Source organism: Cervus canadensis, chromosome X, assembly GCF_019320065.1.
Source record: "Cervus canadensis isolate Bull #8, Minnesota chromosome X, ASM1932006v1, whole genome shotgun sequence".
In the NCBI taxonomy this organism is placed as follows: domain Eukaryota; kingdom Metazoa; phylum Chordata; class Mammalia; order Artiodactyla; family Cervidae; genus Cervus; species Cervus canadensis.
Window position 1 is genome coordinate 145,399,693 of NC_057419.1, and position 22,751 is coordinate 145,422,443.

Below are 22,751 nucleotides of genomic sequence, written 5' to 3' on the forward strand. Positions count from 1 at the left end.
GGCCATTTGGGCCGAGACGGAAGCATTGGAATAAAAGCAAGGTTTCTGGCAAGGCGGTGTCGCCGTGAACTGGGACGGAGTCACAGCGACAATTGTCGCTTGGGGCTGGGGCAGTGATAAGTACGTGGTCAGTGTTGACATGAATAACCACCACAAGCCCACCTTTGAACTTTTTCGTAAAGGAAGGAGCGAAGCAGCGTTCGCGAGGGAAACGCCGCGTAACCTTTAGCGGGTAACTGAAAGGAACCCTCTTCCCAGCGACCAGCGAGCGGGACCGGAAGTGGGGAGCCAACGCGGCCGCGAGAGGCTTTCTGCGCACGCGCGGCCTGGCCCTCCGGGGGGCGGGGCCACGGCGCTTGTAGCCCCGCCCCCCGGGGCTTTGTGACGCTCCAGCGCGCCGAGAAGGGGAGGGGACAGCCCGCGCCCCGCCTGGCCTCTTCCGCCGCCGCCGTGGGAATGGAAACATCTACCCCACGTACCGGAAGCCAGCTCGCGCAGACGGCGGCGCGCCACTCCGCGTCCTCCCGCGGCGAAGCCCCGCGGGTGTCATCGCGAGACGAGCTCGCTGAAATGGCTGCCGCCAGTCAAGGTAAGGGCGGGCGCGGGCCCCTGGTGGCGCCGCGAGGAGCCGCCTTCCCGGGCTCCGGAAGGGGACGGGCTCCGCGCCTCCCAGGCCAGGCCGCGCTCCCCGCCCCGAGGAGCCCGCTCGGCTCAGGGGCGGGGGAGAGCGCTGAGGCTCGGGCCGGGCCCGGCCAAGGTCAGCGGCCGCGCTAGAGCCGAGCTTTTCCGGGGGGGGTCGGCGCGGGGCAGGCTCCTCCGCCTTCCGGCCCCTCCCGGGCAGCCTGGGCCAGGCAACTTTTGGTCTGTGTTCTCAGAAGCGGTCGGGAACCCGGAGACTTCCGGCGGGTCGTTCTGTGTGCGGGCTGCCCCTCCTGGCGCTTTGATGGGTTTGAAAGGGGACATAGGGTACGGTTCTTGGAAATCATCTCTGTAGTCTGCATAATCAGGAGTCCCAGAAAAATAAAAAACGGAGTCCCTGTAATCAAATACACAGTGGACCAAGTCTTTTGAAGTCCTGCTTCTTGTCCCACTGTGAATATTCAGTTCAGTACTGTCTCACTGGGTTTCCATGGTGGCTCAGATGGTAAAGCGTCTGCCTGCAATGCGGGAGACCTGGGTACGATCCCTGGGTAGGGAAGATCCCCTGGAGAAGGAAATGGCCACCCGCTCCAGTTACTCTTGCCTGGAAACATCCATGGACGGAGGAGCCTGGTTGGCTGCAGTCCATGGGGTCGGAAAGAGTCGAACACGACTGAGCAACTTCACTTTCACTGTCTCACAGAGCCATTACTGAAAACTCATATAAACATATATACTTGAATGAGTTTTATAAACTTATATAAACAAGGTTACAGAAATACTGTTTAAAACACAAGAGTGGAAGGACTCATTATTCATTCTTTCTTTATTATTTGCCATGTTTCACTGTTATGTGTACTCTTCGGTTATGGACAGCTGTCGTGTCCATGTGGTGGAGATAGCCCCGCACCTCTTCCCAGCTCCGCGTTCAGCGCCATCACAATTCCGTGATGTCACCACGCCCTGGCTGTGCGTGTCCAAGACAGACACAGAGGCAGACACACACCAGTCTGCCCCTGCCCCAGCTCCGCATTCAGTAGCGTCACAATTCTGTGATGTCACGCCCTGGCTGTGGGTGTGCAACACAACACACATCAGTCTGCCCCGCACACACAGCAGTCTAACACTCCACACAAGTCTGTACACACACACAGACACACACTCACACCAGTTTACACACACACACACACGCACACATCAATCTGCCCGCTCCACACACCAGTCTATGCCCCTACACCAGTCTGCACACACACACACTCACACCAGTCTGTTCACACACACACATCAGTCTGCCCCCCCCCACCAGTCTGCCCCCCCCAACACACTAGTCTGCCCCTGTCCCAGCTCTGTGTTCAGCGCCGTCACAATTCAGTGATGTCACGCCCTTACTGTGCCTGTGCAACACACACACACACACACACACACACACACACACTGGTCTGCCCCCCACACACCAGTCTGCCTACATACACACACACACTAGTCTGCCCCTCCACACCAGTCTGCCCCCTGCCCCCACCACACACACACACCAGTCTGCCCCCCACACACACCCATCTATCCCACCACACTAGTCTCCACACACACACCAGTCTGCCCCCCCACCAGTCTGCATACGTGTGCACGCGCACAGACACACACAGACACACACACACCAGTCTGTACATATACACACACACACACACACACACACACCAGTCTGCCCCTGCCCCAGCTCCGCATTCAGTAGCGTCACAATTCAGTTGTGTCACACCCTAGTTGTGCATGTGCAACACACACACCAGTCTGCCCCCCACACCAGTCTGTGTGCGCACACACATACACACACACACTCACACACACACACCAGTATGTACACACACACATACACAGCAGTCTGCCCCCCACACACACCCGTCTGTCCTACCACACCAGTCTCCACACACACACACACACACACACACACACACACACACACCAGTCTGCCCCCACATACACCACTCTGCCCACAGACACGCACACACACACCAGTCTGCCCTCCCACCAGTCTGCACACACACACACACACACACACACACACGTCTGCCCCCACCCCAGCTCCGCGTTCAGTGCTGTCACAATTCAGTGATGTCACGCCCTGGCTGTGGGTGTGCACGACACACCAGCCTGTCCCCACCCCATCGCGATCCTTACACATTTCCCAGCATACCACGGAATTGTGGTGACTCTAAGATGTTGGTAAAGAGTCAGCCTGCAATGCGGGAGACCTGGGTTCAATATCTGGGTCAGGAAGATCCCCTGGGGAAGGAAATGGCAACCCACTCCAGTGTTCTTGCCTGGAGAATCCCATAGACAGAGAAGCCTGGTGGGCTACAGACCACGGGGTCACAAAGACTCAGACACGACTGAGTGATGAACACTTGCAAGGTGTTGGTATCCATAAGGGAGTTTCTGCAGAGCAGACTGCACTCAATTTACTTAAAACGTGTAGCGAATAAGGTGTTTGCACCTAGGAAATTGTGGTGAGAAACCTTGATGTTGACAGTAGGAATTTGTCTTTATCATACTGATGATCACCAATCCTGTAATCGTTTCTGCCCCCATCGGTAAGCAAAGCTACTAACTTTTCCACATAGCGCTTGGCAGCGTTTGTTGAATGACTGAGTGACTTTGGGTGAACTCACTGTCTCTGATTTGACCCGTTTGGGCTGGAGCCCCCTCTTGAGCTAAGGGTCTTGATAAAATGACATTAAAACAAAACTCAAAAACTCTTGCTTGTTTTCAGTGATGTTCTTTAACCCAGGGAGAGATTTTCTTTTTCAACACAGCATTAATGTGTTGTGGTTACATTAGAAGAAAAATTGTCATTTAACTACTGCTTAGGCCATACAGGGCTTCCCAGGGGGCTCAGTGGTAAAGAATCTGCTTGCTAACGTGGGAGACGCAGGTTCGATCCCTGGGTAGAAGGAAATGACAACCCATTCCAGTATTCTGGCCTGGGAAATCCCATGGGACAGAAGAGCTTGGTGTGCTACAGTCCATGGGGTCACAAAGAGTCAGACAGGATTGAGCAACTGAACAACAGCAGGCCCTAGAAAATCCAGTTCCTTAAACGTCCGTAGTTTGGTTTTGCTAACTTGGGATATGTGATCCGCCTTGAATTAATTCTTCAATTATATTTTGGGCATTGTGTCAAGGAGTGACCTTTTGTCTTTATTAGTACAGATACCTAGTAGTTCTCACACAATGTGTTGAACACTTTCTTTCCCTAGTAAATAACTTCCGTGCCGTGTTACTGACAATCAAATGACTATATGTGTAGGTCTACTTCTAGACTCTGGAGTCTCTTCCATTGGTAGGTTTTTCTATGCTTACGTCAGTTCTGCACTGGCAAATAGAGTAGTTGTATAACTCTTGAAATTAGTTACCTCAGTGTTACTGTAACTTTGTAAGAAGTCTTCAAATGCTTTGAGCTTTATTTTTTTTTTCTCCCACAGTTGTTTTGGTCACTGGTGGCACATTGTGTTTTCCTCAGTGATATCAGCGATATCTCTGCATTCCCCCATGCTTTTTTTTTTTTTTTCAGTGTGACTTTGACACTCAGCAGTACTGGGATCTATCTATATTGCCCCTTGAATCTTGAGTGGAAGTTTGTGACTGCTCCAACGGAATAAAGTGGAAATAACACTGCATGGCTTTGGAGGCTAGGTTTGAAATGATAATGAAGCTTCTGCCTAGCCCTTGAGTTTCCTCACTGTCTTACTCACTTTCTTCAGACAGGCACCCCTGACCCTAGCCACCAGGTGGTAAGGAAGCCCAAACTAACCCTGAGCAATGCAGCCTGTATGTGTGGATGGAATAGATGATCCCAGACCCCTGCCTGAGATTGCCACTCTGCAGTGTTTTGTCATTTACAGTGTAGAGTTCTTGTACCTCTTTCACGAAATTTATTTTCCTATAGAGAGAGGGATTAAACTTAACTTTTTCCCCCTTTGAGGGTACATAGATCACCTAACTTCCGAGCCTTCACTTCTTAACTATAAAATGGGGTTAACAAATTGTACTTTGTTCTGTACCTGCTTTGTTCTTTGGGTTTACTTATACCTGTTTATTTCTGAGCACATTGCCTGGTCAATAGTAACAGTTCTCTTCAGTGGCCAGCCACTTAATACGGAGAGTTTGTGAATTTGTTGAGCTACTAAATAGTATCGAGTTACTCCTGAAAAAGAGAGACAACTGAAGAAAATCCATTTCATTTAGGAGGCATGATTAAGTTCTCCTACCAGTTTTTCCTGGGTCCTTTTGGAGGTTTTTCAGCTTGAGAGGAGAAATTCGAGTACTCATTCTAAATTGTGGAGATTTTTTTCCCCTCCAAGATATTTGTTGATTTTCATCTGATTTTCAATAGTTGCTGGTCAGAATTCCCGAGCGAATTTGCTATTTAAAACAGGTAAATATTTGGAGGTTCTTATTAAGCTGTCTCTGTTTCCTTAAATGTCTCTTAATCTAGGGTAGGAATGTTAGTAATTTATTGTGACAGTAACTGTTTTCTTATGCAGTATCTTAATTCTTGTAGGAAACTTTGAGGGAAAGTTTGAGTCACTGGACCTTGCAGAACTTGCTAAAAAGCAGCCATGGTGGCGCACGCTGTTTGGGCAGGAATCTGGGCCTTCAGCCGAAAAGTATAGTGTGGCAACCCAGCTGTTAATTGGAGGTGTCACTGGATGGTAAGTGATGGAAATGATGTCCAGTGTCTGTTTTTGGCACAATGAGTGTTTTGGTCATAGAAACCATCTCCTGTAACCAATGAAAACACATTAACTTGTGAAATTGATCAGTGATTTGGTCATAGAAACCATCTCCTATAACCAATGAAAACATGTTAACTTTTGTGAAATTGATCAGTGTTTTGGTCATAGAAACCATCTCCTGTAACCGATGAAAACACGTTGACTTTTGTGCAATTGATCACCTCACGTGTTGTATACATCTACACATAATGGTCAAGTGCTATTTAATGGTTACACATAGTATTCACTACTTGCCAGGTGCAATTTTAAGGATATAGATCCCGCATTTCCTGCTCACAAAAACTCTGAAGTGGGTATTGCTATGATCTATCATCATTTCATAGAAACTAAGGCATAGAAAGGGGGCTTCCCTGAGAGCTCAGTTGGTAAAGAAGCCGCCTGCTGATTCCTGGGTTGGGAAGATCCCCTGGAGAAGGGATAAGCTACCCACTCCAGTGTTCTTGGGCTTCCCTGGTGGCTCAGCTGGGAAAGAATCTGCCTGTAGTGTGGGAGACCTGGGTTCAATCCCTGGGTTGGGAAGATCCCCTGGAGAAGGGAAAGGCTACCCACTCCAGTATTCTGGCCTGGAGAATTCCATGGACTGTATAAGTCCATGGGGTCGCAAAGAGTCAGACATGACTGAGTGACTTTCACTTCACAAGACCTGGAAAGGTGTACTTGTCCAGGACCACATAGTTAGTGCTTTGAATCACTATAGATCACTTGCCATCTTCTAGAATTGTATGTGAATGGAATTATGCAGTGTGTATTCTTTTTTTTTTAAATCTGGCTTCTTTCCCTGAGCATACTAATTTCAAGGTTCAGCTGTGCTGTTGTGTGTATCACTAGTTCATTCCCTTTTATTACTGAGTACTAGTCCACTGTATGGATAAAATAGTTCATCCATTCCCCTTTGATGATACTGGTTTGTTTGCACTTTGGGGCTAAAACTGCTGTTCACGTTTGTATACCCATCTTTGTATGACCTTATGCTTTCCATTTCTTGTGGGTAAATACCTTGAAAAAGTATGGTTGAGTCACAGTAGGTGAATGTCTTAACTTTTTAAGACTCTGTCACACAGTTTTCTAAAGTACTGTCTTACGTCTCCCCCAGCAGTGTATTAGGGTTCCAGTTTCTCCAAATCCTAACACTTGGCATAATGTCTTTTTTGTTAAGTGTGCTTGATTTACAATATTGTATTACTTTCAGATGCACAGTGTAGTGATTCAGTATTTCTGCTGGTTAAACTCCATTCTTACAAGATAATGTAAGAATTCTGACAAGATAATGGCTCTGTTTTCCCTGTGCTATACAATATATCCTGGTTGCTTATCAAGTTGAACAGCAGCAGCAGTTCTAATCCCCTAGTCCTATCTTGTCCCTTCCCACTTTCTTCTGCCACTGGTAAACACTGGTTTGTTCTCTATGTCTTTCAGTCTATTTCTGGCATAATATGTTTTTTATTACAACTATCCTAGTGGCTGTGAAGTGATATCTCATTGTACTTTTAATTTACATTTTTCTGATGAATAATGATGTTGAATATTTTTTTCATGGGCTTGTTTTTACTATCCCATCTGTTTTTGGTGAGGTATGCTTAGATATTTTCTACATGTTTTTATTGGGGAGTTGATTTTTTCTCACTACTGGGTGGTGAGATTTCTTTATATTCTGGATGCAAGTCTTAGATACATGATTTGCAAGTATATTCTTCTACTTTATAGCTTTTTATTATTTTGACAGTATGTTTCAAAGAACAGAAGATCTTAATCTTGAAATACCACTTATCAATTATTTCTTTTATAGCTGTGGCTTTTGGTGTCATGTCTGAGAATATTTACCTAATCCAGGGTCACCAGAAGTTTCTTCTGTGTTTTCTTCTATATGATATATAGGTTTGGATTTTTCATTTAGTTCGGTGATCTGTTTTGATTAACTTTTGTATATGTTGCTATGAATCGTGGTTCATCACTTATATTACAGAAATGCAATTGCTTTTTGTATATTGATCCTGCACCCTGCAGCCTTGCCAGAGTCACTGGTTTGAAGAGTTGGGGGTCCCTAAGACTACTCTCATGTTTGACAATTGCCTTGGAGGATCCACAGAACTCACCGAGAGCTGGTTTATTCATGGGTACAATTTTTTACCACAAAAGGATACAGATTAAAATCAACCAAGGGAAGAGCCATGTGGGGCAAGGTTCAGGAAAGTGGAGTCTGTATGTTTAAAACAGGTTTCTTGTAGACAGCATGTAGGTGGGTCTTCCTTTTTTCATTCCACTTTGACAATCTGTTCATTTTAATTAGAGTGCTTAGATGGTTTCTCGCAAAGGAAATGGCAACCCACTCCAGTATTCTTGGCCTGAAGAATCCCATGGACAGAGGAGCCTGGTGGGCTACAGTCCATAGGGAGTGACTAACACACAGGCTGTTTACATTTAAGTTTATTTTCCTTATTATCAGGTTTAAATTTATCATCATGGTATTCTTTTCTTTTGGATCAGGTGTGTGTGTGTAATAACCATAGGTATACTGTGTATACCCATATATATGTTTTTTAATTAAGGTGAAATTCACCCAAAAGAAAACTGACCTTTTAGAGTGTACAATTCAGTAGCATTTAGTCCATTCACAGCTTTGTGTAACCATGGCCTCTCTCTAGGTTTAAAATAAATCAAATCATACACTGTGTGACCTTCTGTGTCTGGCTTTCCCTGAGAGCATGTTTTTGATATTCATTCATGTTGCAGTGTGCATTGGGACTGCTTTCCTTGTTACAGCTACATCTCACCAACACTGTTTTCTCAAGTAAAAAAAAATGGTTATAGCCATCTTAGCGTGATCTGGGTCTGACATGGTGACTACTGATATTGAGCATCTTTCCATGTGTGTGTTGGCCATCTCTGCCTCTGATCTGGAGAAATGGAGTTGTTTTGTCTTTCTGTTCTTCAGTTGTAAGAATTCTTTGCTTGGGATATTTGACTCTTGCCAGGGCTGCATTCCATGGGGTCGCTAAGAGTTGGACACGACTGAGTGACTTCACTTTCACACATTGGAGGAGGAAATGGCAACCCACTCCAGTGTTCTTGCCCGGAGAATCCCAGGGACAGGGGAGCCTGGTGGGCTGCTGTCTATGGGGTCGCACAGAGTCGGACATGACTGAAGTGACTTAGCAGCAGCAGCAGACCTGAATGAAAACATTTTATTCTATTAAGTTGTCTTTCTACTTTCTGGATAAAGTCCTTTCTAGAAAATTTGATTTATTGAATTGGCTGTACTAGATCTCTGTTGCTGTGTGTGGGCTTTCTCTAGTTGCAGTTCCCAGGCTCTGGGCACAGAGGCTTGGTTGCCTTGTGCCATCTGGAATCTTCCTGGATCAGGGATTGAACCCATATCACCTGCATTGGACATTTACCATGGGACCTCCAAGGAAGTGCGATAATGTCCTTTAATGGACAAAATTTTTAGTTTTGATGAAGTCCAGTTTTCTTTGTGCTTAGTTCTGCTGCTGCTGCTGAGTCACATGAAAAGTTAAACTGAAAGTGGCTCAGTCTTTGCTACCCCAGGGACTTATAGTCCCTGGAATTCTCCAGGCCAGAATACTGGAGTGGGTAGCCTTTCCCTTCTCTAGGGGATCTTCCCAACCCAGGGATCAAATCCAGGTGTCCCACATCACAGGCAGATTCATTATCAGCTGAGCCACCAGGGAAGCCTGTAATTCTGTTTATGCCCTTTCTTGGTTTATTAGCTATGTCTCTTCATTGTGTAATTTTCGTGGTTGCTTTAGGGTTTATAGGATGTATCTTCTATTTATCAGAGTCTGTCATCAAGAGAAATACCAGTTCACATAGACTGTGGTGCTCTTATAACAATATACTTCCATTTAACTCCTTTACCCTTGATTTTCATTGTCATACATTTATTTTTTTTATTGTCATACATTTAACATTTATATGTTATTAATCTATAATGCATTCTTATTATTTTTCATTGAATATTTAATTCTTACATTTTTAAACAGGAGCCTGGCAGGGTCTCTGGGGTCGCAAGAGTTGGACACGACTTGTGACTAAACCACCACATATTTTTAAATAATGAAAATGAAACCTTGCAATTTACTCTCCCAGTTTCTTTTGCTCCTCATGCTTTTGTGTGTATCTGCATTTCTAGCTGGTATCATTTTCCTCTGCCTGAAAGATTTCTTTTTAGTATTCTTTGTTCTTTTGGTCTGCTAGTGATGATTTGTTTTTCAGATTTTATGTATCTGAGAAAGGTCTTCATCTTTGTTTTTTGCAAGATATTTTTACTGGATATAAACTAGAACATTTTCCTCATTATTTTTTTTTCCTCATTATTTACTCAAATATTTTTCTATCCTTCAACAATTCCAAATAAGACAGATATTACACTGCTTGAAATTTTCCTGTGGTTCACTGACACTTAAGTTTTTAAAAAGTTTTTATTTTGAAATAACTGTAGCTTCATGGGTGCTTGTTAAAAATAACCCAGAGAGAGCCCATCCTCCAGCTTTCCCCAATGTATAACTGTAGTTCAGCATTACAGGCATGTTCATGTATTTTTCTGTTTCATATTGATAGTGTTTATTGTTATGTCACATTTACTGATCTTTTTTCTACATTGATCTAAACGGCAATTCGATCAAGCATAGTGTTTATCTCAGACACTATAGTTTTCACCTCTAGAAGTTTGATTTTCATCTTGGCAAAATATGTTCCTTGTCCCTACCTATTATATACAGCCTTTCCTCTAGCTTCTTGAACACATGAATTACAGTCAGAGTAACTGCTCTTTTTGTCCGTGTTGTATCTTTGGTGCCACTTTTAGCTTGCTTTCAGCTGAGTTATTTTTTTCCTCATTATGGGCCTTTTTTCCTGCTCCACACGCCTGGTAATTTTAATTGGATAGCAGGGCTTTCCTGGTAGCTCAGACGGTAAAGCGTCTGCCTACAATGCGGGAGACCCAGGTTTGATCCCTGGGTCAGGAAGATCCCCTGGAGAAGGAAACAGCAACCCACTCCAGTATTCTTGCCTGGAAAATCCCATAAATCGAGGGGCCTGGTAGGCCACAGTCCGTGGGGTTGCAAAGAGTCAGACATGACTGAACGACTTCACTTTCACTTTCTATTGTGCATTTTACCTTACTGGGTGCTGGATATCTTTTTTTATTCCTCATATAATTGATTCTGGCTCTGGGACACATTGACAGACTGCTTTACCAAATTCCACACATGTCCTATACTTTATTCTCCAGAAATAATTTTAAAGATGAAAAGAAAAGGGCCTACCCTGGTGGGCCAGTGGCCGAGACTCTGTGATCCCTGGTCAGGTGAGTACATCCCACGTGGAGCAACTGAGTTCACATGCCACAACTCACATGCTGCAGCGAAGGCCAAATGCAGAAATAAATACACACCACAGCTGTCTGCTTCATCATTCGAGGCAGAATCCTGTCCCATTTCCGATGTGAGTCCTCTAGGCTCAAACACAGTCATGTTTTTCTTCCCTCCACCACATGGCCTTAGTGCAGACCCCGGGCATGTCTCCTCCGTTTTTCTAATCCATTCTCCACCACATCGCCAGAGTTCTCTGAGAAATGCAGGTTGGGCGTTTCAAGGGATAATAGGCAGGTCATGGAAGCAACCTAGATGTCCATCAGCAGATGAATGGATAAGAAAGTTCTGGTACATATACACAATGGAATATTACTCAGCCATTAAAAAGAATGCCTTTGAATCAGTTCTAATGAAGTGGATGAAACTGGAGCCTATTATACAGAGTGAAGTCAGAAAGAAAAACACCAGTATGGTATATTAACACACACACACACACACACATAATTTAGAAAGATGGTAATGATGACCCTATATGTGAGAAGCAAAAGAGACAGATGTAAAGAACAGTCTTTTGGACTCTGTGGGAGAAGGCGAGGGTGGGATGATTTGAGAGAATATCATTGAAACATGTATATTACCATAGGTGAAATAGATCGCCAGTCCAGGTGCGATGCATGAGACAGGGTGCTCGGGGCTGGTGCACTGGGATGACCCAGAGGGATGGGATGGGGAGGGAAGTGGGTGGGGGGCTCAGGATGGGGAACACATGTACACCCATGGCTGATTCATATCAATATATGGCAAAAACCACTCCAATATTAAGTAATTAGCCTCCAATTAAAATAAAAAACTGTCACAAAAGAAATAAAGGGATTTGCTCAAGACCACAGAACAAAGTAGGTAGAGCCAAGATCTCAGTCTGGGTCTTTCTGAGTTCCAAGTCTCTGCCGTTTCCTCCCTCTGGAGGGGACTGACTATATGTCCTATGTAGCAGGAAGTTGGCCGGATTGTCCCAAGGTAAGACATGAATGTTGTCAGAAGTCCACGTGTGTGCTTCTCTGACAGCTGGTTCCTTTGGTTTTTGTAGGTGCACGGGTTTCATATTCCAGAAGGTTGGAAAACTGGCTGCAACGGCTGTGGGAGGTGGATTTTTTCTGCTTCAGGTCTGTACGGGAAATGTTCCTGGATGCTTGGCTGTTCCCCTTGCCCATTCGGAATATAGCCGGGGGAGGTGCAATCTAGCCCTGGCTCTGTGACACTGAATGGTTTCACGTACTTTTTGAAAGGCTGATGACCTTTTGAGTCAAACTTCATCAAGTATCATGAGATGGATTCTTTTGTCATTTATAACATGGGAACATGCGTATGTATTCCTTATCATCTCTCCCTTCCAGGGTTTTTAAGACTGCTTGAAAGATGAAGCAGGTGTGGTTTCAAAAATCCCCAGTGTGATGCAAGCGCCCTGTGATCTGACTTATTCTTAGACACTAAGCTGGTGAGACATGAGGGCTAAATGACCTTACGGTCAGATGGTCTGTGCTGTCCCTTGGCCTGGAGTTTATATTTGAACAACTGCCTACTGGTTCCCTGAGGCCACCCCTGTCTACTTGGTTTGCAAACCTGACTCCACATTGGAATCACCTGGGCGTTTGATACAACACCAAGGCTTGGGGCCTGGCCTGCCAACCTCCATCTGATTTCAGAGCTTGTGGGCTTCCCTGGTAGCTCAGCTGGTAAAGTATCTGCCTGCAGTGTGGGAGACCTGGGTTCAATTCCTGGGTCGAGAAGATCTCCTGGAGGATGGCAGGGCAACCCACTCCAGTGTTCTGGCCTGGAGAACCCTCATGGACAGTGGAGCCTGGTGGGCCGCAGTCCATGGGGTTGCAAAGAGTCGGACGGGACTGAGCGATTCAGCCCAGCACTGGCAGGCTGGTCTATTGGAATATTTTCCAGCTTCTGAGGTGCAGCTGAGCTGGCGAATGCCTGCTCTGTAGGAGCCATAGTTCGTAGACTTGTGCTGGGGTCCCATTTTAGAAGGGTAGTCCCATGTGAGAGTCACAATTCGAGTGACTTTTCCCGATGGGTCAGGGTGCACAGGGATTCAGCTGTCACTGTCCTGGTGTCAAAAGGGGTGAGAGGAAGGAAGGATGATGACAACCCAGAAGGAAACAGGAAGGAGTGAGGAGGGGCTTGTCATTATCTTTCCTGGGTGATCACGGACCGTGTGGCAGGTGGGACATGGGGGTCCGTCACCAGGGTGTAGTCACAGTGTTGGGAGAACAGGGCTTGTCGTTTGACATAAGGATCCAGGTTCCTCTCTTGTCTCTGGATGACTCTCCTAGCCACCTTTTGCGAATGTCTTCCTTTTCCCAGTATTTGTACCACTGCCTCTATCATACGTGCGAATTCATCTGTGGGTGGATTGGACTGTCTGCTTTGCTGGTCCTTGATAGTTGGCGAGACGGGTTCCTGCACCTATTCTTCAGGGTCATTGTGGCGGCCTCTGTACCTTCGCTTCTCCCATTTAAATGTTAGGACAGGCTTGTGAATTCCTTTCAGAGATTTTGTTTGTTTTGATTGGAATTGCATGGGAACCATATAAATAAATTGGGGGGGGATTAAAATCTTTTATGAGCCTGTATCATCTAGCTGTGAACACAGACTGTCTCTCCATTTCTTTTGGTCTTCTGTAGCATCTTTGCCTAGAATTTTATTATTTTTTTTCCGTATAAATCTTGTCCATCTATGGCTCAGTTTTATTCCTTATAAGAGCTTGCCTTGCTCTTTTGCCTTTGCTCAACCACTCACCCTTAGTCCTAAAGCTCTCTTGATTGGACTCAGAATGATACAACTCCTGATGTTGGACATCATCTCATGTGTTTATCTGCTGTCCAGAGCTCCTTTTTGGTGAAGTATCTATTCAGGTCTTTTGCCTGTTTTTTGATTGTGTTTTCTGTTTCTGTTCTTTTTATTCTGGCCTATTAATCTCTGTGTCCATCTCTTCTGTGTGTCTTCTCCAATATCACACTGTCTTGATTGCTGTGAAATCAGGTAGTGTGATTTGGCTGTTCTAATTTCTTTGTCTTCTCATACAGATTGAGAAGCAGCTTGTTTAGATAGCTTTATTTATTTATTTTTTTTTTAGATAGATAGCTTTAAAATAGCTTGCTGGGGTTGGGTTTGCAGTAACTCTGGCCTAATCTGGGGCTTCCCTGGTAGCTCAGTTGGCAAAGAATCCACCTGCAATGAGGGAGACCTGGGTTTGATCCCTGGGTCGGGAAGATCCCCTGCAGAAGGGAATGGTTACCCACTCCAGTATTCTGGCCTGGAGAATTCCATGGACTTTATGGTCTATGGGGTCGCAGAAGTTGGACACGACTGAGCGACTTTGACTTTCTTTCATTGGCCTGATCACTTCTATGTTGAGTTTTCCATTCTGTGTATATGGCCTGCTCCTCCATTTATTTTGGTCGTCTTTGAGTTCTTTCTTCAACATTTTGTCATTTTTAGCGTAGAGATATCCTGTATGATTTTTGTGTAGATTTGCACCTAGTATTCAGTTATTTTGCAACTCTTGTAAAATCTTAAATTTTATTTCCCATTTCCAGTTCACATTGCTAACATTAACTAACATTGCTAATGCAGTTGATTTTGTGTGTTCATCTTATAGTGTAGATCCTGGCTACATTCACTTTTGGGGGTGTAAAAATTGTGGGGTTTTGTTGGATTCTTTGAAATTATATAGAGAAACATGTCAACAATTAGTGACAGTTTTTTTTTTCCTTTCTCACCTGGATGCCTCTTACATCTGGATATAGCCAAACCACTCTCTTACAAGGCTGCTGGTTCACCCTCTCAGGAAGAGTGTGGCAGGGAATGTCCATTCCCTATCTCCTTCCCAGCACTGTATTTTCAGTAGTTTATCTATCTCCAATCTGATAAAAAGTTATGGTACCTTGTTAACTGTAATGTTAATTTCCTTAATTACTTACGAAGTTGAACTTCTCCCTTATGTTGGCCACTGTTTTCTGTGAGTTGCCTTTTCTCTGTTTTTCAAGTGGGTTTTCTTCCTTACTGATCTCTAAAAGAATCTTACTTTTTATCAGTATTAATTTTTTTTTTATTGACGGGTACTGCAAATACTTCCTCCAGCCTGGTTTGGGTGACGGATTAGTTGGCGGGTGCCATTAACTAAAAGACTTGAGGGCGAGCAACAGTGCAGGAGAAGACTAGACAGTGGAGAAGAATTTCAGTTTCAGATATTTTAAGCTATCCAGAGAGGTACAATTCATCATATCCAAAATTGGAAGGAGAGAAGTGTTATGTTTGGAGGGTTGGCTGTCTTTTTGTTCCCTGGGTAACACTAGTCCATCAGGAAAAGTCATGCCTGAATCAGTTTTATCCTGTTCTCACGTTAGTGATGAAATACTTCCCACTGAGTCTGTGTGTGTGCCTGTCTTGAGTGAGGGAAGTAGTCATCTTCTGTAGGTATATTTGAATGGCTTCTCTCTGTGCCACTTAAAAGAAATCACTCATGAGGAGTCTCTGTGGGGCCAGGTTCTAGAAGATTTCTGAGCAGAAGTGATTACTACCTGACAGCCTTGCTCTGTTCAAGTGGTCAAGAAAGTCTAGTTTATGTTGGCTTTAAGGTTTCTTTACCTTATCTCTCTACTTACAGTTCTGATTTTCATTTACCATTGTATTTTTTAAGCTAACTTAAAACTTCATCGAGATGGGTAAGAGTTAAGGTAAAAGAATTGCCAGTAGTCATTGAAGGCCTATCTGTTGATTTCTGGTGCCAGGCATTGGGCCTTGCACATTGGACGGATGATGAGGAGCTGTGGAGTGAATATCATGGTCGTACCAAAACCTGGATGGCATATGTCTTGAAAAAATAGAAACTCAGAAGGGTTTTTGATAAAGGATTTTAGTAATTTATTCTGAACAAGAGAAATAACCAGCCTGTGTTTCTCCTCTTTTGTGGTCATTTTTGACACTAAAGCTTGCAAACCATACTGGCTACATCAAAGTGGACTGGCAGCGTGTAGAGAAGGACATGAAAAAGGCCAAAGAACAGCTGAAGATCCGCAAGAGCAACCAGATACCTACAGAGGTCAAGAGCAAAGCAGAGGAGGTGAGACTTCATTTTGTTTCTGTGCAGCCTAAGGGTGTAGACAACTTTGTCTGTACAAAAATGGAGACGACATACCCATATGTCAGCCTGGGATGGATTATCTTTACCTCAGAGGCATTTTCAAAGGATAAACCTACAAGGACCAGTAGAAGGTTTGGTGACTTTTATTGGGGATGCAGGCACACACGTGGGTTGATCATCCCTTGAACTAGTTCTTGTCAGGAAGTGAGGACGTATGTTTTACAGCCACTCTGATCATTTTGATGGGCTTCCCTGTTGGTTCAGATGGTAAAGCATCTGCCTACAGTGCAGGAGACCCGGTTTCGATCCCTGGGTTGGGAAGATCCCCTCGAGAAGAAATGGCAACCCACTTCAGTACTCTTGGCTGGAAAATTCCATGGACAGAGGTGCCTGGTAGGCTACAGTCCATGGGGTCCCAAAGAGTCAGACTCGATTGAGCAACTTGACCTTTCTGATCATTTTGAGTCATATTTTTGGGTCCATACCCATCTCTGAAGTGTCCAGAATATGTAGCCCAGGGGTTGGTAAGCTTTTTTTGTAAAGGGTCAGATGATACATATTGTCAGCTCTGTATGCTGCGTGGTCTCTGTCACAACTATTGAATTCCAGGGTGTAGCGTGAAAATAGCCAGAGACGATGGGTAGGCAGGTGGGTGTGTCTGTGTTGCATTGAAATTTTATTTAAAATAAAATTTGGCCCTTGGGCTGTAGTTTGCTAATCCCTGATCTGCGTACAAAATCAGGTCAGATTATATTGGCTGATACTGGAGGGACAGGAGAAGACTGTCTATTTTGGAAGATGTATTATATTTTGTTAGGTCTTTATGATCTTTAGAAAGTTCTCAAATACCCCAAATAGAGTAAAGGCACTTAACTGGAGGAAGTAGACCAGGATCAAGGTGCCTGATTAATTCTGCAAGGACCCAAGTGACCAGGAACACATCAGCAAATGTTTGCAAGTTGGAAAGTAGTTAGACAAGGCATAGATGACTTAGCAGAATATGAAAATACTGAACAGACAGCTCTGTGTGGTGGTAAGTGCTTGGCCAAAGCTGTCCATTATACTCAGATATAAAAGATAATGACATTTGGCCATTTGCAGCTACACGGATGGACCTGGAGATGATCATACTGAGGGAGGTAAGTCAGAAAGAGAAAAATTTCAAAGGGTAAACCTACAAGGACCAGTAGAAGGTTTGGTAAGCTTTATTGGGGATGCAGGCACATACGTGGGTTGGTCATCCCTTGAACTAGTTCTTGTCAGGAAGTGAGGAAGATGAGGACATATGTTTTACAGCCACTCTGATCATACTGAGGGAAGTAAGTCAGAAAGAGAAAAATCCCCTATGATAGCACTTATCAGTGGAATCTGAAATATGACACAAAGGAATATCTGTATGAAATAGAGACAGATTTCCAGAGAGAACAGATTAATGGGGGAGGGAAGGGGAGTGTGGGATTAGCAGCTACAGATTATTAAAAACTGTATCGAATGGGTACCTGCTCAGGCCTATGGTATAGCACAGGGAATTGCATCCAGTCTCCTGGGATAAACCGTAATGGGAAAGAATATTTTAAAAAAGAATATATGTGCACAACTGAGTAACTTTGCTGTGTCTAACTTTGCCAAACATTGTAGAAAACCTATACTTCAGTAAAATGGAAAAACAAATGAAAACAACGAAGCTATCCATTGCCCAGAGTGGCACGTGGCCTTTGTGGGGGTTCACATACTTAGATAGTCCTTCCCCCTTCCATCCCCCTCAAGCTCAAGGTTATGAAAGTTGCACTTTTTTCACTTCTAAATTATTTTTTTATTCAGACATGTACAAAAATAATGCATGGTTATCAAAAGCTTCTTTAATGATACAGGAATGTATACAATAAAAAATAATATTGTTCATGTTTGATTAGAACCTCCTGGTGACTTAACAGCGAACACTTGTAAACTAACCAGAAGGTTTGGAATTGGTTCATTCATTCCCTGAGTTTTTGCTTTCCTCTTCCAAGGGAGGGTGGCTGTTCTTGCAGTGAGCCCATTTTCATATTTGGGGTCAGTGTGTAGCAACCAGGAGGCCATCAGGGATTTTGATGTGAACAGTTGCAGTTGGATGGTGGGGTTGAGAGCCAAGGTGTAGCAAGTTGAGGTTCATTAGTAAAGAGCATGAATGCACACAGGTATTTCATAAAATGGTATGACTGTTTTCATCCCCACCCCCCACCCCAGGGCAGATGGCAAGAGACAGTGCCTCTAATAAGGGGGCCAGGGAGGGGGTACTTAGATTCAGGAAATAAGTAAGCCAGGCTGCAGGGTGTGTTCTCGGTGAACACTTTTCTAAGGTGGTGTTTGCACATGGGAGAAGAGGGTGTCTATCCGCCCTGCTCAGCCAAGTGCGGTCTGGGATGGAGGTCAGTCATGGACATGTGCGGGAGCCGTAGGGCTCCGAGTCTCAAACAGGCGGGACCTCTCACCGGAGGCAGGAAGCTGTGGGAATTGGAGAAAAAATCCAATTTCAGAGGAGGGTGTCTGGCTAGACCCGGCAGATCGTGGGTGGGAGGAACGTGTGGACAGGTTGGGAGGAGAGACCTCTGCCAGCAGCTTAGCCTAAGACCCGTCAGCTTGCCTTCAGATCCTCGTCCTCCCTGATAACAGCATTCTCAGCTGAGTAATCCACTGTGCTGTCTTCTGTTCCTAGGTGGTGTCGTTTGTGAAGAAGAACGTTCTAGTGACTGGTGGCTTTTTCGGAGGCTTTCTGCTGGGCATGGCGTCCTAGAGGGGATGACTTCACCACCATTAGTCCTAGCTTTGCCAACCAGCAGCCTCTTCCCTCCACCCTAGGACAGCAAACTCCTCCTCTTCCTCCTCCCTGCCATGGCGTATCTGAGTGGCTTCTGTAGGCATCTGGTGATTCAAGTTGGGAACGGCCCCACTGTGAGCTTGACGGCAATGGAAGAGACTGTAGACGTTAGCACTTATCTAGCACACTCCCCCAGGACTAATCTGTAGGTCAGCAAGTATATTCCTTTCTCGCGTAAGATACTTATCAGAACATAGGACAAGATGACAACGCCAAGTGGATCTTCAAAGGTTGCCTCACACTTGATTTGGAAAAGACATCGCAAGCATATAAGATACCTCATTAAGTTTTGCATGGAAAGGAACTGAATACACTGGCCTTTAAGCATGAAAGATTTTGCAATTGTGGTGTCTACTTTCTGTTTTAGTATATTTGAGATTACAGAAAGAGAACTACTCTTAGTGTGCGACAGTTGAAAAATCCGAATATGGAATGACCTTGTCCTAAAGTGACATACGATGAGCTGAAGCTGTGTTTGGTGGGAAGGCCTTTGGGGAAACCAAGCAGTTGATAACATTTAGGATGGTCAGACTTAGTGAATCATTTAAAGGCATTCAGATATTATCTAGGGATGTTTTACACTACACAGGGTAGTGGCTGTTTCCAAAGGTTTGTTGATGGTAAAATAAGTGACTTTAGGTGTAAGAGGGAAGAAGCTCTTGGGTGTTTATTTAATAGAAAGGGTTTAAAGCTTTGAACTTTTGTTTACTTCCGGTCAAAACGTCAGGGGTAACCAGTAGCTCCTCTGTGTCAATTCTATTTCTTTATCCAGAGTTTTAAAATGGTGGCATTTCCAAGCATTAAAAGTTTAGAACAGTAGCATCAAAGGTATCTACTGTCTCATGATGACCCCAATTCTTTGAACTTATCTTTAGAATTCAAGTTTATACACACACCCATCCTTAGAAACAAGTCATTTTTCTGTAATGGCCTTTTACCATATCTGGAATATCCAGTGCAGAAAGGCAAGGCTGTGTTTTCACCATTGTATACATGGAGTCAAGCACTTAGTAGATACTCAGTCTGTTGAATATATGAGTAATGAGGTCATAGAAAAGTATGTGGAAAATGGAGTGATCAGGATTTTTGAGACTTGACAAGTTCTGAGAATGCTGAAAACTTGGAATTCTTAAACTTGTAGGTGATCCCTTGCAAAATGTATGTTTTCAGTGCCCTCCTTTTAAAATGTTTGCCTTTTAACTTGAATTTGGAAATTGTAGCTACTAGCAGATGTGTGGAATTTTTTAGAATTCATCCGTTTGCATTTTTCTCCTTATTGTAATATTTTAAGGCAACATTAAGTAGTTTTGCTTGTAACATGTGGATTATATACAAATCATAATGGTATGAGCCACATTGTCCTATATTTTTGTATAAGAACTCAAAAATTTTTCACTTTTTCTTACGCTCAGACATATGTAAACATACAAATGTTCAAATATATATGAAAGTACAGTGACCCCCATGGACCCACCACCCACCTATAATGATCATCAAAATACAGGTTGTTTTATCAGTGGCTTTGAAACAAATACCAGATGTGTCCCTTTATTATATTTTGGTATGTGTCTTAAACGGTAAGAACTCTTCTTAAAAATCATAAATACATAGATCCACTATTAGGCTCATGTGACCCCACCCACGCCAATGGAATACGGGGGCTGCAAAGCTAACTGAAGTGCCCTGTGCCCCTTTGGGTTGCAGGTGGGGGTGGGTGGCCTGTCTCTGGTTTTCCTGTTGTCCCTGGTACGGTTGAGGTCAGTATTACAGGTTGCCCTCATCATACTGCAGTGAGAATGGCCTGGCCTTCTGCCTACTGTGCGGGGCCACCACCGGTAGCCATGCCAAGTGGGTGCTGACATTGGAGAGTGGCAGGGCTCTGGTGCACAGCGCTGGTGGCACTTAATGGAGTCCTCCCAGGCCTTTAGGGGAGCCTCTAAATGGATGCTTTTGAACTGTGGTGTTGGAGAAGACTCTTGAGAGTCTCTTGGACTGCAAGGAGATCCAACCAGTCCATCCTAAAGGACATCAGTCCTGAATATTCATTGGAAGGACTGAGGCTGAAGCTGAAACTCCAGTACTTTGGCTACCTGATGTGAAGAGCTGATTCATTGGAAAATACCCTGATGCTGAGAAAGATGGAAGGCGGGAGGAGAAGGGGACGACAGAGGATGAGATGGTGGGATGGCATCACCGACTCGATGGACATGAGCTTGAGCAAGCTCTGGGAGTTGGTGATGGACAGGGAGGCCTGGCATGCTGCAGTCTATGGGGTCACAAAGAGTTGGACACGACTGAGTGACTGAACTGAGCTGAACTAAATGGAGGCCTTGTTGCCAGCAGCTTGGTTTCAGATGGTGAAGGTGGTTTTCCCCTAGGGCAGCTGCCGCCCCTTCCTGCAAAAACATGCCAGGACTAGGCAGCTGTACCCACTGATGCTGTGTTCGCCCGTGACTGCAAGGCCTGTTTAACGAGGCATGTGTTTTCCTCCAGGGCAGTACTGTGCTGGGCCTTCTTTTTAGTGATGGGGGCTGAAGAGATGGCAGCTTCTCTTGAAGCCTTTCCAGTAGTCCCTTTGGGTTTGGGCGTCCACTCCCCATTGCTCAGAGCTTCCCCGCTCTGGCCTGGCCTGTGCCACCTCTGACAGCTGGCGGCTTTTCTCCCTTTTCACTCCTCACCCCTGAGCCCCCTTGTGTGCCTGCTGTTGCCTGCCACTCTGGGGTACCCTGGGACCAGCTCGGATGAGGAACTGTTTGCAGAGGAGGGGAAGAGGGGTCCAGGGTTCACTTTCTGGCTACTGCCTGCTCAGGGCTGACAGATAAGATTCCTGTGTCTTCAGTCTTGCTAAGGCTCTGTATCCTCATGGCCAGCATGGCTGAAATTGGAGCAACCTGACTGTGGTGCACATCACTGTGATGATTATAACATGCAGATAAGACCCCTCCCACCACCCGTCTGGGTCAGGTGTCCGCTCCCACATCCCGACACTCAGCCTCAGGGACATTCATCAATAGGACGAAATGGGGTATTCACTCTCATGTGTGGCCTGTCACCTGGGTAAGAGCACCGCCTAATACACCTGCCAGGACCCAGGACATGATGAATGACTTCCATAACTCTAGCTCACATGGGGTGAGTGCTCATGGTTTTGAAAATGCTTAACTATTGTCAAAGTGTCCCCTCCATCATCCTTCTGTTTGACATTTGCCAGAAAAGATGGACATGACTAAAGACTGGGCTCTTACTTTGAACTTCTACTTTTTTGTAGTTCGGGAAGTGCCATCCATTGGATTTTAAAAATTGTCTTAGGGATAGATTGGCAAGATCTGAGTATCATTGGTATTCCATGATGATCTTAGTTTCTTCTCTGAGGGAAACTTCCTTAAGGCCAGTTTTGGACCCTGCAGACAAAATTTGAGTCCTCCCCTCTCTGCGGTCTCCACCAAGTTACCAGCTTTATTTCTTTGTTGTGGTTCCAAGTCTGGGGCTTGCTTGAACACGTATACAATAGTGGTGTGATCTCTTGGAGAGATGGGCAGAAAACTTATTATTCTGGACATTATTTCCCAGAAATCATATAGTATGGCGTATGTCTGTGATGTTTGATACTTCTTAAGCATCTTGCTGTGAAAGTGCTGCACTTAATATGCCAGCAAATTTGGCCACTCAGCAGTGGCCACAGGACTGGAAAAGCTCACTTCTCATTCCAATCCCAAAGAAAGGCAATGCCAAAGAATGCTCAAACTACTGCACAATTGCACTCATCTCACACACTAGCAAAGTAACGCTCAAAATTCTCCAAGCCAGTATTCAGCAATAGGTGAACTGTGAACTTCCAGATGTTCAAGCTGGTTTTAGAAAAGGCTGAGGAACCAGAGATCAAATAGGCAACATCTGCTGGATCATCAAAAAAGCAAGAGAGTTCAGAAAAACATCTATTTCTGCTTTATTGACTATGCCAAAGCCTTTGACTGTGG

At 44.7% G+C, this 22,751-nt stretch overlaps 2 protein-coding genes across 2 annotated transcripts in view; one reads left to right on the plus strand and one right to left on the minus strand.

Annotated features, from left to right (window-relative positions):
* The window catches only part of F8 (coagulation factor VIII), a 144,893-nt gene extending 144,111 nt beyond the window's left edge, over positions 1–782 (minus strand). The window contains exon 1 of the mRNA XM_043457542.1: positions 480–782. The gene's annotated coding sequence lies outside the window, so the exon portion shown is untranslated. The remainder of the gene's footprint in view (positions 1–479) is intronic.
* FUNDC2 (FUN14 domain containing 2) lies at positions 420–20,308 on the plus strand. The gene is made up of 5 exons (XM_043457545.1): positions 420–589; positions 5,195–5,345; positions 11,850–11,925; positions 15,765–15,896; positions 18,613–20,308. Exons 1-5 carry the CDS (start codon positions 457–459, stop codon positions 18,688–18,690), a joined length of 570 nt encoding a protein of 189 aa, XP_043313480.1. The 5' UTR covers positions 420–456; the 3' UTR covers positions 18,691–20,308.
* Positions 20,309–22,751: the final 2,443 nt, after the last annotated feature.

Excerpts from the sequence above, each read along its gene's own strand:
- FUNDC2 (XM_043457545.1), top strand. The coding sequence starts at position 457 with ATGGAAACATCTACCCCACGTACCGGAAGCCAGCTCGCGCAGACGGCG. Across the intron at positions 590-5,194 it reads AATGGCTGCCGCCAGTCAAG|GAAACTTTGAGGGAAAGTTT; the intron begins GTAAGGGCGGGC and ends TAATTCTTGTAG. Across the intron at positions 11,926-15,764 it reads GTGGATTTTTTCTGCTTCAG|CTTGCAAACCATACTGGCTA; the intron begins GTCTGTACGGGA and ends TTGACACTAAAG.